This window comes from Meriones unguiculatus, chromosome 21 (genome assembly GCF_030254825.1).
Source record: "Meriones unguiculatus strain TT.TT164.6M chromosome 21, Bangor_MerUng_6.1, whole genome shotgun sequence".
NCBI classification, from domain to species: domain Eukaryota; kingdom Metazoa; phylum Chordata; class Mammalia; order Rodentia; family Muridae; genus Meriones; species Meriones unguiculatus.
In genome coordinates this window covers 20,606,389-20,622,896 of record NC_083368.1, presented here as the reverse complement: position 1 = coordinate 20,622,896, position 16,508 = coordinate 20,606,389, and the positions used below count along the sequence as shown (strand labels likewise).

Below are 16,508 nucleotides of genomic sequence, written 5' to 3'. Positions count from 1 at the left end.
AACACTTTGACACATCAGTATGGCTTTTTAAAGTCCATCTTGGCCCCATCCATCCTTGGTCCTGGCTTGAAATCTCCTTTGTGAGGTAGAAAACAGTCTCATGATTCTGTTAATGGCTGTACTCTATAGGAAATTTTTCTGACCTCCACTTCCAGTACAACTGATTGTCTAGTTAATACCTAAGACTCTGCTATAGCTGGAGAGAAAAATATACAAAATGTACGTGATCATGAACATCCTGATCTCCCTGTATCTGTGCTCAAGTACAATATGATATGGACCTAATATCTACTTAGCCTATTTTTTTTTTTACTCTTTTGTTTTTGTTTTTGTTTTTGTTTTACTTGCCCTTTTGACTGTTCTTGTGTAAATCTCACCCTTCCCAGTTCTGGTGACTTTGCCTCTTTTCTTCTTGAAGACTTCACAGATATTAAATTCGTGGTTATTTGTCCACTGGTCCACAAGCTCCCTTTATACAGCTGTACAGAGTCAACTGTTGATCTAATGACCAGTTGAGCCGTTGAGTAGTTTATGAATTATAATGCGGAAGAATCACCTGGATGCTTGTGCAATGACAGAGACTTTGTTAGCAACCACCTGTTCCTCCCCTCAAAAAAAAAGTCTTATTTCCTCTCACTAACAATAACCAGGACTGAGTAAAACAGTCAAAAGGGCAAGTAAAAAAAAAAAAAAAAAAAAACAAGATTTTTTTTTCATTCCTAGAAATTCCATTCCCAAAACATTAGAATGCAAACATTCTAATCTATGCCTTTTCTGGCTGGATAAAAGTATTTAGGAGTAAGATAGCTTAATGTTGAGTAAATGAAATTGCTATTAATCACTTTTAAAAAAAATGTAGGAATCCCAGGAACATGCTGTAATTTGCATCACTTTTGTACTGCCTCTGCCAGCTCTGTAGTTAACAAAAACAATTGTTTATGAAAAGGGCAGATTTAAGATGAAAATACCGCTTCTGCAAAAGGCAGGAAACAGTGTCAGAGTCTAAGGGCTGTGCTCTCCCAACTGGAGAATCCTGTATTTGTAATAAATTCCTTTCGCTCTGGATGAGTTCTGCATTTTCAATGAGGTTAACTTGGCAACATTCTAGTTGATTTTAATAAAAATAGCTGCTTTGAGGACAAGGAGCTGAGGTTGCCAAATTTACAGCTGCCTTGCACAATTACTCTTACACCTCCTTCAGGGCTACTTAGAACCCGTAAGCAAATTAAGTGTATCGATTGCAATTTTGTTGGACTAACCCGGCTTTTTTTTTTTTTTCTTAAGGAATAAACTTGATTCCTTTTAGTATGTGTCTTTTCAGAGTGATCTCTTTTCTTTTCAGCCATAACACAAAGACAACATCATGGCTGGATCCACGACTTGCGAAAAAGGCTAAACCTCCAGAAGAGTGCAAAGAAAATGGTAGGTTATTAAGTTTTTATGTTTTTCAGCACTGCACTTTGAGGGTGTTTGTGATTCTTAAAAGAGGTTCTTATGTAGAAAGGCAATGATCTGGCTGAAACCATTTCTAAATGTAATATTTACTGCTCAGCTAGGAGAGGGTGAACTCCGGCATTTCAGCGGGGCCATGTGGTTTACTGTTTCTCCCTGGGGAGATGCTGCTGAATATCACATCTTTGTCATCTCTGTGGGTTCTGTTTGACTTCCCCCATACCTACTAAGGACTTTTTGTTTGTGATCTGTTTCTCTGAGGATTCTGGTCTTTTAGCTGGAGTCAGATACGATGCACAGAAAGGCAATGTTGTGGAACTATAAATAATACTTGATGCCCCCTTCAACGGCAACAACCTCCTGCCAGTTAGTAAGGACCCGGTATTGTAAAGATGGGTTTTCGTCTATAAACAGACAGCTGAGTGAAACAGATAATTGCATGAGTGTCTAGATGATCCTTACTACATTCCAAGACCTAGCAGAAATATAGAAGCATGCTTAAAACATGGACTGTATGCATGCATGAGAAGAGGTTTTTTTAAAATAATCTATGGTACTAGATGAAGTCAAGCCTTGTTTTTAAATTAGTGAATTACATGGATGAAGTCTGTAATTGAAGATTCTTGTAATTTCTAAAAAAAACATTTCTACAAGTGAATGTTGAGTGAATGTTAAGAGTTCTTATCATTTACTTAAAATAAATACTATACTCCCCAAATGATTCATTAGTTGACAACATTCATAGTCTTTTATTTTTTGATCAATATTTTGGAGCCCTGTGTGGAAACATATACCGCTGATGAGTACATAAAGTTGACAAGAGTGATGGAGAATTCTTAAACTTTAAAAGAAAGTTTGTTTTAAGTAAGAGAATTCTCTGATTCTCAAAGCTCTTCTCTTTTAATAATAATTCTAACTTCCTGAGATAATAGTGTACATTCTATTATAAAAGCAGGATAAATATACTACCAAGTTAAATTAAAAATTAGAAAATTCAATTTTATGTACAGATAAATGCATATATATATAACCAATTTTAATCAAATCTGTATTTAAGTTTCCTTTTATAGTTGTATCTATTACTCTGTTTTGGAATTGTGTATGGTTGTAGCCTATAACATTATTATATAACCTGGATTTTTTAGCATAATTAGGTTACATTGCATTGACACCACTAAGACATGTATTACAAACTGTGGTAGACTCTAAGTTAAAGTGACCTCAAGTGCTGTATCTGAGCGCTGCAATTTACTTAGGACACAGAGGCATGACCTTAGTATGTTCTCATTAAAATGAATCTAACAATTATTCCACTTACGAACACTGAACAGCTATCTAGCTCCTTTGAGTCCCTCTTTTCACTTGAAATAATCTCCTAAGATTAAATCTCTTACTCTGTGGAGATATGTTCAAACAACATCTTGCCTTTTATAATATCCCACTGTTACTTTTTCACACATCTGCATTTATCTGGGTTGTCTGCGTGATAGATGTTCAAATGCAATGCCAGTGTCCTAAAACCATATGTCACTGAAAAATGAGATCTAGAGACCACATGGTCAGACTGTCTTAGGGCTGCTCAGTTGCTGTTTGCGATTCATAGACATTACATATATTCCTAGGATACTGGATATTAGAAGCTCCCATTTGAACACTACTATTCTGGATACTTAATTTATGTTTTCTTGCCAAGAAAAGTGCTTTTGGGTAATAAGGTTTCACGAATCACAACTGCCTGTTTAGAATGTTAAGGGATTGCTTTTGGGGCCACTGGTTAAGTCAGCTGAGCATCACAGTCAGCTCAGACACATAAGGTTGAAGTGCTAACTTTCTGAATTCTGGAATGTGTATAAAATGTCTATCAGAAAACTGTAGGTCTTCCACATAGCAGTATGTTTCTCCAGATGAGATGATCCCTTCCTCTGTCAGGCAGAGAGAGTCACTGTCAGAATCCAATCTAGAAGGGAGCCAGTCTGAAGTTGGATTGAGTTCTGGTGAGACACAGCCAATCACTGGTTTGTCCCCATTCTCTGGGCATTTATGTGCCAGGATTGGCAGCTAACAGGCCAATGCAACTTGGCAAACCCTGTCTGTAAAAAGGCCAGGTAGTATATTTTAAGCTTCAAAGGGCACCTCAACATCTTTGCATCTGCTCATTCTAATCCAATAGTCAAAGTTAATGTGTGAAGGTCATGAGCATGTTCCAGTAAGTTCTTAATTCTGGACACGGAATGGTAGCTTTCAGGCAGCAAAGTAATCTCACTCTTTTTCTCAACTATAAACTTCACTCTTAGACTACCCAAAATTAAAGGTAGATTAGGTTTGATGCCTAGGATAAATTTTATTCAGTTTCATCATATGTGGAGCAATTTTCATTGGTACATCTTAAACACTAATATTTTTAAATGTTTTATTCTCATGTCTCTAGGACTGTATAATATCTAGGCTGTTTTTGTTGTTGTTAGAATTTGTTTTGTTTTTAGGAATTTTCAGGAATTTTAGCTTAGCTTTTATGTGTATGTGCCTGAAGACCCAGAAGTTGTCCAGATTTGATAAATGTTGGGGAGTAATGGTTTGAAGGCTTGGAACCAGCTGTTTGCATTCTGTGTCTCATCACTACAGTCTCTCATGACTCATTTTAATCATGCTCATTTTCCACACTTCCAAAGAATCTCTTTTTACAAGTCAGGTCTGAACTCAGATTTCTAAGATCCCCAAGTCAATATGGGATGTTGGAAATCTTCCTGCATCTCTGCTACATAGAAGTTTAAACTTTATATTCAGCTGGCAGTCTACTGTCCACATGTGGCCAAAGGGAGCTATGAACAAACAAAATGTAAACCCACTCAAACATTATATGAGAATTTTTTCAAGGGTGTGTCTGTGTGCATGTGTGTGTGTATGAATGTGTGTGTGTGTGTGTGTGCATGTATTTGTGTATGTTGTAACTTGATCCAGCACACCCAAAACATGAACTTTCTACGGAATAATATCATGTTGCAATGTCAAAGGTTAGGTTGTTCTCTGATCCCTTTCAACATTTTACCCCGATTTTCACATAGCTCAATCCTGACTGTAAGGAGAAATTCAAGTGCAGTTTTTTTTTTTTAAATGGGGTTTTGGGGGGATAGAAAGAGTTTCACTACATAGCTCAGTCCAGGTGGGCCCCAGCCTCACAATCCTCCTGTCTCAGCCTTCTGAATGCTGACACCTCATAAACTCTCAAGGTCAAATGCTATGTGTGAACGGGTATTTATATAATCACATCTCTTTACATAGGTGCATAATTTCTCGTCAGTCAGCTATAATTGGAAGTTAAAGGGAAGAAAAATGGGAGGGATTTGCAACTGATTTAAATGACCCTTGTGGAAAAAAAAAAAAAAGACCAAGAACATTTCTTCTTGGTATCAGAGGATAAAAGATGGTCCGATTTGACTATGTATGAAATAAATGCTTTTTCTGTTTTCAGGAAAGCAATCACCTGACCCTTTTAATCTAAACATAAAAGCAACTCCCTTCTCACTGTGTGGCTTAAAATACCAAAGTCATTGTGCTCTGTGAATCTGTCATAGCACTGTGAAGCTTAGGAGTTTTAGCACCAGTCTACATGGCAGAAAAAGAGTTTCCACCTACTACTGGATTCTAAGAATAGAATTTGGGGGAGTGCTGGTTGGTAATCCAGTATAGTCGTAGTTTAAAAGCCACAGGGGGGAAAATGTTAACTACCGAATAATTTGGATGCAAGACTGGTAAAACTACGTGCAAAATATTTCACCCTCAGAATCAGCTTTGAACAATAGCTCTTCTTATTGTGACCATTCCCACAAGGATCATGTAGTGGGAAAGAGCATCCAAAATCCATTAGAGGCTGGGAGATAGGTCAGTGGGTAAAGGGTTTGCTATACAAGCATGAATATCTGAGTTTGCTCCACAGCAAGAGAGTTTGGCCATAGCAGCTGCCTGTAACCCCAGACAGGGGGATGTGGAGATAAATCGATCACAGGGGTTCACTGGCCAGGCAGCCAAATTGAATTGATGAGCTAGCTCCTGGTTCAGAGAAAGAGCCTGTATCAAAAAGTCACGCGGTGAATGATTGAGGATCTGTATCAACCTCTGGCCTCTTGCACGAGCACACACACACACATGCAGATCTTTACACACAAGCACACCTGCACTCAAACATGTCCAAACAGTGTATGTACCCAAGCATAAACGCACATAGGCACATGCGTGCCATAAAGTGGCCTGCTGGAAGAGCCCTGCTGAAGTTAAAATACAACGCACCTCAGCAACATCCTCCAATGCTTACTCAGGGGAAGAAACCCTGTCATTCTGGGGCCAGGGAAAACTGCACCAAACCCTGTTGGGCTAGGCCCTGATTCTCTGGCACAGTGATTCTTACCTGTAGGACAAGAATTTTCTTTCCTTCCAAAGGACTCAGCTTCATATACAGGAAAGATGGCACTTTAGACATTACTCAGCAAATGAGCCTCCCAAACAAGGACAGGGAGAGCAAAGGACTGGCCTATCTTAACAGTTGTGGGCTTCTCCGAGGTTCTCGGAGGCTGCGAGGGAACAGATCCCTGTGGGCTAAAATTGTCAGACTAGCTAGTTCCAGCCTGATGTTAATAGATCGGTGTTCTCCTCTCCATTCTGTTAAAAATGGCTCTAAATATTCACAAAATGATAGCTATACCTACATCAACTGACTTGATGGCTTCGTTTCTGGATTCAGTATCTGAGTTATGAGTGAGTTTTCTTGTGTTACTACAGAAAAAGAAATCGGTTTCAGCACTTGCCTTCATGAATTTATATTTCAACTGACACTGGTACTTTGAACTTTATCTTAAAAATAAGAATAAATACATAAAAAGTCATGGTTTATAGTACCTACCAAACATATTGTTTTTGAAGAGAAGAAACTTGCCCTACAAGACTACTTAGTTTCAAGGCTTTTCTTAAATGAGGTTTATAAAGTTGGCATAAATAAAGTTATAGTTACATTATTTTTAAATTCTGGTTTTAGATTGTCTAGTCTGTCTCTATATGAAAAGTCTGGCTTATTTTCTCATTTAAGTCTTTTTGATAATTAGTAATCCTACGTTCCCAATATAATCAAATTAATCTTATATTTACATGGTTTTTGTCTGATGAACGAGCTAAGAACTAAGAATGTGAAAGTGTTTACTGTGAAGAATTTTTTTTGGTGTTAAAGATATTTTCTTTCTTATTTTAGTCATTCTGGTGCTGTGTTGGTTAGAATTTCCCTAGTGGCTGATGTATCAAGCATCTTTCCATGTAATTACTTGTTGTCTGTAAGTGCTACTCAGTGAAATGCCACATCATGGTTTTGGCTATTTTGATTGATTTCTCTTTAGTTCAGCTTTTGAGAATTCATGATTAAAGATATGAATTAGCTCATTGGATATACTCCCAGTAAATACCTTGGTTCAGTCTGTAATTTGTTCTTCCATTCTCTTTACAGCAACTTGTACCGTTGTTTTTATTTTAAGGAGCCCAAATCATAAATCACCTTTTGTGAATCAGCTGGTCCCAGGTGCCTAAGGTTTTCTCATGGTCTTTGTAAATATTGGCCCATTTTGCATGCAGGTGATCTGGATTTTGGTTAATTTATGCACTGTGTCTAAGGCTGTGGTTCTCTCCTTTTGTCTAAGCATGACCAGTGAGCAGCATGGTTGAGAGCCTAGCTTCATTTATGCATATGTAAATGGGTTGTAAAGGTCTAATACTTCATACCAGAGTAGAAACATACATACATATGTGTATCAAAAATAACCTTCAATTTGAATCAATATATAAAATTCAATACCCATGTATCAAAAATAACCTTATTTATATACAAAATTCTATACCAATAAATTTAAAAAAATATTTGAGAATGATAACAATTTAATAGTTGAAGAGCAGATTCACTGTTCTTTTCTTATATCATTTCTACATATTTTCTATATGATATTTCTGTATTACCCCCTTTCTTTTTATTATTATATTGGTGTTTTTATTTTTTCACTTTACATTGTGAGCCCAGCCCTTCCCTTCTCTCCTCCCTGTCCCAACCTCCCTTCTCTTCAGAAAAACTCTACTTCCATCCCCATATCAACCAACCCCTGCACAGCAAGTCACATCAGGACCAAGTGCATCCTTTTCCCCTGGGGACAGAAAAGCCAGCCCCACCAGGGGAAAGTGATCCAAAAGCAGGCAATAGAATCCATGTCAGAGATAGCCCTTGCTCCACTCACTAGGGAACTTACAAGAAGACAAAGCTGCCCATCAGTTACATATGTGTTGGGGCCTAGGTCTAGTCCATGCTTGCTCTTTGGTTGGTGCTTCATTCATGGGCCTATGTTGGTTGACTCAGCTTTCCTTCTTGTGGAGTTCTTGTTCCCTTAAGGTCCTTCTGTGTTTCTGCCAACTTTTCCACAAAACTCCCAGAGCTCTGTCTAATGTTTGGCTGTGGGTCTGTTTTCATCAGTTTCTGGGTAGAGCCTTTCAGAGGACAGTTATGCTAGGTTCCTGCCTGCAAGCACGGCAGAACTCTCTCCCATAGGATGTGGGTTGGCTCTCTCCCATGGAGTGGGTCTCAGGGCAGGCCAGTCATTGGCTGGCCATTCCTTCAGTTTATATCCTCCTAGAAGCCTACTCTGTCCTAGGTACCCAGCTTGTCTCAGAGATGACCCCTCTAGGTTTTCTTTCTCTCTCCCAGCCTTCTCATCTTTCTTCCCCTGCTTTCCCCACACATCTGATCCTTCCATACACCCTCCTGTACCCAGTTCCGCCTCTTCATACACTTCCGCTGTCTATCCCATTTCCCCTTCTAAGTGGAATTAAAGCAACCTCCCTTGGGCCCTCATTGTTACTTAGCTTCTTTGGGAATGTGAACCCTAGTATGGTTATCCTGTACTGTCTATTTAATAGCCATTTATGAATGAGTATATACCATGGTGTGTGTCTTTCTGGGTCTTGGTTACCTCAGTCAGGATGATCATTTCTACTTCCATCCTTTTGCCTGCAAAGTTCATGATATCTTTGTTTTTCATAGCTGAGTACTATTCTGTTGTGTAAATGTGCCACGTTTTCTTTATCCATTCCTCAGCTGAAGAACATCTGGGTTGTTTACAGTCTCTGGCTATTACAAATAAAGATGCTATAAACATAGTTGAACAAATATCCTTATGTAACCAATCAATAACTTAGGAACCCACAGTCTCCACTGGTTGAGCATCTTTTGGGTGTGTGGAAAATCAAAAAACCCAGAAGAGCTAAAACAATCCTGTACAATAAAAGCAATCCTGACAATATCTAAATCCCTGATTTCAAGCAGTTCTACAGAGCAATAGTAATGAAAACTACATGATAGTGGCATAAAAACAGGCTGGTTAATCTGATATCTTCTTCAGTATCAGAGATCTGAAGTTTTTTTTTTTTTTTTTTTTTTTTTTTTTTTTTTTTTTTTTTTTTTAAGAGAAAAGAACCAATTGAAGAGTGAAGGTTTGGCCACTAAACTTGCACAAAAAGAAAAGCAGCAGAATGTGGCAACCCTACCATCCCTGTGACCTCCCAAGGACTGTATGCTCCTGCTTGCTTTTTGTTTGCATGGGTTTACTGGCCAATTTTTTCTTTATTCTTTTTTTTTTTTCAATGCAGTTTATTCAGGAACCTTGAACAATCCTCAGACCCTGGGGAAAGCCAGCCCACAGCTTAAATAGCCTCTGGGTAGCCAACCCAGGCGTGCCACGTGGGCAATGCAGATAGGTCCACATACATGGAAGCAAGCCAGATCCTCAGCCTTAGCCAAATGTGGAATTGTTCGTGACAGAGAGCACTCACCATCGGGAAGGTGGAAGGCAGAAACCAGCTCCATCTTTAAGGCATAGCATTCCGCAGCTCTCTACAGTTCCCCCTTTTTGTTTTAGACGCATCAGGCAAGAGTAGAGGTCTGATCTCTGATATTAGAAATAAATTGGGACTTTGTACCGATGTTCATTTAGGTGTCATCCACCCAAAGAGCATCAGACCCGTCCGATACCTTTTTCTCAGAGGCGGGACCTGTTTTTCACACAACTTTTTCACTTGCTTGGTTAGAGTCACACATACAACACAAATAATATTTTATATTATTTGTTGTTATTGTGAAGGGTGCTGTTTCCCTAATTTCTTTCTCAGACGTTTTGTTGCTTGTATAAAGGAGGGCTAATAACTTTTTGAGTTAATTTTGTATGCAGACACTTTGCTGAAGGTGTTTATCAGCCATAGGAGTTCTCTGGTAGAAACTTGGGGGTGACTTATATATACTATCATATCATCTGTGAATAATGATATTTTGACTTCTTTTCTTCCAATCTCTATCCCCTTGATCTGCTTTACTTGTCTTAATACTTTAACTAGAATTTCAAGTACTATGTTGAATAGATATGGAGAAAATTATCCACCTTGTCTTGTCCCTGATTTTAGTGGAATTGCTTTAAATTTCTCTCCATTTAATTTGGTGTTGGCTATCAGTTTGTTGTATATTGCTTTTGGTATGTTTAGTTATGGCCCTTGTATTCCTGATCTCTCCAAAACTTTTATCATGAAGGGATGTTGGGTTTTATCAAAGGCTTTTTTGGCATATAATGAGATTATCATGTTTTTTTTTTCTTTCACTTTGTTTATATGGTGTATTACACTGATGGATTTTTGGATGTTTAACCATCCCTACATCCCTGGAATGAAGACAGCTTGAAACCCTGGGTTCTTTTTGGTTGGGAGACTTTTAATGAATGCTTCTATTTCCTCAGGGGCTATACGGCTATTTAGATTGTTAACCTGGTCTTGATTTAACTTTGGTAAATGAAATATATAAAAAAAAATATATCCATTTCATTTAGATTATCCAGTTTTGTGGAGTATAGGCTTTTGAAGTAACACCTAGTGATTTTTTTTTATTTCCTCAGTGTCTGTTGCTGTGTCCCCCTTTTCATTTCTGATTTTGTCAATTTGGATACTGTCTCTCTGCCTTTTAGTTAGTTTGGTTAAAGGTTTGTCTATCTTGTTGATTTGCTCAAAAAAATAACATTAAGTTTTGTTGAATATTTGTATTGTTCTCTGTATTGCTAATTTATTGATTTCAGCTCTGAATTTTATTATTTCCTGCCATCTACTCATCTTTGGAGTGTTTGCTCTTTTTATTCTAGAGCTTTCACGTGTGCTTTTTAAGTTATTAGTATGTGATCTCTTCAATTTCTTTATGAAGTCACTTATTGCTACGACCTTTCCTCTTAGCACTGCTTTCATTGTGTCACGTAAAGTTTGGTGTGTTGTGCCTTCATTTCCATTGAATTCTAAAAAGCTTTTAATTTCTTTCTTTATTCCCTCCCTGACCCAGAGGTAAATTGAGTAAGTAGTTGTTTAGTTTCCATGGGTTTGTAGGCTTTCTGTTGTTTCTGTTGTTGCTGAGTTCCAGCCTTGGTCCATGGTGGTCTGATAAGATACAAGGGTTTATTTCAATTGTCTTGTGGTCTACCGAAGCCAGCTTCATGACCACGTTTGTGGTAAATTTTGGAGAAGGTTCTGTGTGATGCTGTGAAGGTATATTTTTTAGTGTTTGTGTGGGATGTTCTATAGATAACTGTTAGGTCCATTTGGTTCATAACATCAATTAGTTTCATCATTTCTATATTTCGTTTCTGTCTCATTGTCCTGTCAATTGATGATAGTGGGGTATTAAGGTCTTCCACTATTAATGTGTGGGGTTCAATTAAGATTTAGCAATATTTCTTTTACATATGTCAGTGCCCTTCTATTTGGGGCATGGATGTTCAGAATTGAAATGTCATCTTGGTGGAATTATCCTTTGAATATGCAGAGTCCTTCCCCATTTCCTTTGATCAGTTGTGGTTGAAAGTCTATTTTATTACTTGTTAGAATAGCTATTCCAGCTTGCTTCTTGGATCTGTTTACTTGGGAAACTTCTTTTCAGCCCTTTATTCTGTGGTAATGTCTATCTTTGTTGCTGAGGTGTGTTTCTTGTATGCAACAGTAAGATTAATCCTGTTTTCACATCCAGTCTGTTATCTGTGTCTTTTTATTGGGAAATTGAGTCAATGCATTGAGGGATATTATGACTTGACTAATGATTATTGATTCATGTTATTTTGATGTTGTTGGTGGTAGTAGGTCTGTGCTTCACTTCTTTTGATTCTGCTTGTGTGATATTACTTATTTCCTGTGTTCTCTTGGGTGTAATTCTCCTCATTGTGTTGGAATTTCCTTTTAGTATCTTCTGTAGGGCTTGGTTAGTGAAAAGGCTTATTTAAATTTGGTTTTGTCATGGAATATTTTGTTTTCTCTATCTGTGGTGATTGACAGTTTTGTTGGTACAGTAGTTTGGGCAGGCATCTCTGGTCTCTTAGGGTCTGCAAGACATCTGCCCAGGCCCTTGTGGTTTTTAAAATCTCTATAAAGAAGTCTGGTGCAATTCTAATAGGTATGCTTTTATATGTTACTTGGCTATTATCCCTTGTGGTTTTTGATACTCTTTCTTTGTTAGCTATAGTTAGTGTTTTGATTATTATGTGGCAGGAGGATTTCTTTTTTAGTCCAATCTATTTGATGTTCAATAGGCTTCTTATACATTTATAGGCATCTCTAAGTTTATGTATGGGAAATTTTCTTCTATGATACTGTTGAAGGTATTTTTCTGATCCTTTGATCTGGAAATTTTTTTCCTTCTATTTCTATTATTCTTTTGTTCTTTTTTATTAAAATATTTTATTTTTATTAATTACAATTTATTCCATTTGTATTTCACCTGTAGCTCCCTCCCTCTCCCAATCCCACCCTACCTCTCTCTTTTCCACCCAGGCCCCTCCCCCAGTCCACTAATAGGGGAGGTCCCCCTCCCCTTCCATCTGATTCTAGTCTATCAGGTCTCATCAGGAGTGGCTGCCTTGTCTTCTTCTGTGGCCTGGTAAGGCTGCAACAGTGTGAGAGGTAGGTGATCAAAGAGCAGGCCAATCTGTTTATGTCAGAGACAGTCCATGTTCCCATTACTAGAGAACCCACTTGGACACTCACCCGCCATTGGTTACTTCTATGCAGGGGTTCTAGGTATCGTTCTCAGAAAACACACCTGTGTCCAGCTCTTTTCGTTCTGTTGCTCTCCTTGTGGAGCTCCTGTCCTTTCCAGGTCTCTATATCTCCCCCTACTTTCATAAGATTCCCTATACTCTGACCAAAGTTTGGCTATGAGTCTCAGCATCTGCTTTGATACTCTGCAGGGTAGAGTCTTTCACAGGCCCTCTGTGGTAGGCTCCTGTCCTGTTCCCTGTTTCCCCCTCTTCTGATGTCCATCTTTGCCTTTCTGAATGAGGATTGAGCATCTTACCCAGAGTCCTCCTTCTTGATTACCATCTTTAGTTGTACAGATTTTATTATGTTTATCCTATATTATATGTCTAATATCCACTTATGAATGAGTATATACCCTGTGTGTCTTTCTGCTTCTGGGATACCTTACTCAGGATGATATTTTTTAGTTCCCACCATTTACCTGAAAATTTCATGATTTCCTTGTTTTTAATTGCTGAGTAACATTCCATTGGGTAAATGTACCACAATTTCTGTATCTATTCATCAAATGAGGAGCATCTGGGTTGTTTCCAGCTTCTGGCTATTACAAATGAAGTTGCTACAAACATGGTTGAGCAAATGTCCTTGTTGTATACTTGAGCATCTTTTGGATCTATGCCTAGGAGTGTTATAGCTGGGTCTTGAGTTAGCACTATTCCTAATTGTCTGAGAAAGCACCCAATTGATTTCCAAAGTGGTTGTATAAGTTTACATTCCCACCAGCAATGGAGGAGGGTTCCCCTTTCTCCATATCCTCTCTAGCATGTGTTGTCCTTGAGTTTTTGATCTTAGTCATTCTGATAGGTATAAGGTGAAATCTCAGGGTAGTTTTGATTTGCATTTCCCTGATGGCTAAGGACATTGAACATTTCTTTAAGTGATTCTCTGCCATTTGATATTCCTCTGTTGAGAATTCTCTGTTTAGCTCTGTATCCCATTTTTTAATTGGATTATTTGAATTTTTTGCTGTTTAACTTCTTGAGTTCTTCATATATTCTGGATATTAGCCCTTTGTCAGATATAAGGTTGGTGAAGATCGTTTCCCAATTTGTAGGCAGCCATTTTGTTCTGACTATATCTTTGGATTACAGAAGCTATTCAGTTTCATGAGATCCCATTTATTGATTGTTGATCTTAGAACCTGTGCTGTTGGTGTTCTGTTCTTAGGTTTGATGTTTTCATAGTATTTAAAATATCCTGGATGTTTTTTGTTAGAAACTTTTTGGATTTAGCATTTTCTTTGATTTATGTATCAATATCTTCTATCATATCTTTTATGCCTTAGATTTTCTCTTCCATCTCTTGTAGTCTGTTGGTGATGCTTGCATCTGTAGTTCCTGTCCTCTTTCCTAGGTTTTCCATTTCCAGGATTGCCTCAATTTGTGTTGTCTTTTTGCTTCTATTTTATTTTTCAGGTCTTGAACAGTTTTATTCATTTCCTTCCCCTGATTACTTATATGTTCCTGTATTTCTTTAAGGGATTTATTCATTTCCTTCTCCTGTTTGATTGTATTTTTCTGTATTTCTTTGAGAGATTTATTTATTTCCTGTTTAAAGACCTCTATTACCTTCATAAGAGATTCAAAGTTGTTTTCCTGCACTTCAGGTGTGTTTGGACATGCAGAGCTTGATGCAGTAGGATAGTTGTGTTTTAATGGTGCTGTATTGCCCAGCGTTTCGTTGAGTGTATTCTTACCCCTGGCCTTTAGCCATCTGGGTTGTATCTGATGTTGGCAGGCTTGGAGGATCCTGAAGGTTTCCAGCGTCTGGAATTTCAAGTAGATCTAAGGCCTGGTGTCTGAAGCTGGGAGGGCATGGTGTGTACCACACTCCTGGGTTGTGGGAGGGGCTCTCACCTGAGAGTCTCTGATCTCACTGTTGCCTCTTGGTTTGTAGAGTTGTGACCTGGGAACTGGCACACAGAGGGCCAAGTGCTGTTGGATTTGGGGAGGGTTCTCACCTGGTAATCTCTGAAGACTGCTGCCTCTGGGATTGCCAATAGAGCTCAAGCCTGGGAACTGGCATGCAGGACATGCAGTGGTTATTTTTCACTTTTAACATAGAAAAGCAATTGTTTTGTTTTGTTTGTGTGTGTGTGTTAATTTTGTATTATTTGATCAAAGTCATGTGTAAGCTACATAACCTTTTGCAGATTCCACATGATTTGTGCCTATACAGTTCTCGACTTATGCAATTTTGTTTCTTATTTAAACTGTTGATACAGCATGTTTATATTGAGTGATTTTGAAATATTGAAACTGTTCATTGGCTAAGCTTAACATGATCATAGTGTACCATTCTTCATTTGTACTTCTTTTTTAATGTGCTGATATTTTATTAAAGATGTTTATGAGTTATATTGGTTCATAATTTCCTTTTATGTACACTGTTTTGGTTGGGGGGCATTGTTTGTTTGTTTCTTTGTTTGAGACACGGTTCCTCTATGTTGTTTTGGCTGTTCTGGACTTGCTTTGTAGACCAGGCTGGCCTTGAACTCAGAGATTGCCTGCATCTGCCTCCTTGAGTTGCTGTGATTACAGTTGTTTGATCCCACACCCAGGATTTTTGTACACTTTGATCTGGGTAATACGGGACACATAAAATAAACACATATGGTGTGTTGAGTTTTGTTTTATATTTTCCTTTGCAGTTCAAGGCATGGACCTAGGCTTTGCCCATGTAAGGCAAGCAGTCCACTACCAAATTTCAGTTGACAACCCAATCCACCTGTTCTAGTTTACTTTCTGTTAACTATGATCAATCCCATGACTAAAGGCAACTTCATAAGGAAAGGGTTTGTTTCAGGTTACCGTCCCTTATCTAGAGAAGTCAGGGCAGAGAGAAACACTGCTTGCCAGTTGCTCAGAGTTTCCTGGTCAGCTACTTTTCTTATATAACACAGGCACACCTGCCCACCTGTGGCACCACCCACAGTGATCTTCCCCCATCAATTAGCAATAAAAACTGCCTTGCAGGCATGCTTACCAGCCACACTAATTGAGACAGTTCTTCAGTTGAGATGCCCTCTTCTCTTCACAGGTATGTCAAGGTGATAACCAACATTGGTGATCTGAACCTTTTCTCCTTTCTGCAAGAGCTTGCACAGCATGTCTTTCAGTTCTTCTTTAAGTGTTTGATAAGTTCTCCAGGAACATAACCTGGCCTGGATGTCATTCTAACTGGGATTTTAATTAAACATTCGGTTCCATTAAGCATGATGGAATGATTCAGGTCATGTACTTCATTTTATTTTAGTTTTGATGATTTGTGGCTTTATAGGACTTGGCCCAATTCTCTTAAGTGGTCATAGAAAAAAAAGATTGGTTCATGTTTTCCATGTTGTTGAATTTGGTGAATAAGTTATATAAATATACCTTTAATTCCACTATTTTAACCTATGTGTTTATAAGATTGTAATTTGTTATTTTTTTCTTTAAATTTTTCTACATGCTACTTTCTTTTTCAGTATGAGTTTTGAGGACTTGAATTCCCTAATAGTTCAGCATGTAAACATGCTGGCCGTGCAAATATCTGCCCATTCTTTGGTCACTTCATTATAACTGCTTTAAAGTCACTATGTGGCGATTCAAATATTTTTAAAATTACCATCAGTTGCCCTTTTCTCATCCAGCTGTGGTTTTCCTTGTTTTTGGTATGTGGAGTTACATTCAAACTTACCTTAGACATTTCTATACACTTTTTAAAAACCTGGATGTTTGAAGTAAAATCTTCGTTTTAGTGGTGCCCTTGTTTCAACTTCACATGTAAGTTTTGGCCTCTTTTATGTTGTTTATTTACAATTGACATTTATTTGGGGTTTTTTTGCTTTTGTTTGTTTGTTTGTTTGTTTGTTGAGCCGTTCCGATGGAATTTTCCTTATTTTGTCTTGAGAGCTTCAGGTACATTGAGCGCCTGGTGTAACTTGT

General features: G+C 38.0%; 1 protein-coding gene across 10 annotated transcripts in view; it reads left to right on the top strand.

Moving 5' to 3' along the window:
• The window catches only part of Magi2 (membrane associated guanylate kinase, WW and PDZ domain containing 2), a 1,408,809-nt gene that overhangs the window by 939,406 nt on the left and 452,895 nt on the right, over positions 1 to 16,508 (top strand). For all 10 annotated transcript variants that reach the window (XM_060374145.1, XM_060374142.1, XM_060374143.1 and 7 more), the window contains one exon: positions 1,343 to 1,422. In XM_060374145.1, the coding sequence (XP_060230128.1) occupies positions 1,343 to 1,422 (80 nt within the window). The remainder of the gene's footprint in view (positions 1 to 1,342; positions 1,423 to 16,508) is intronic.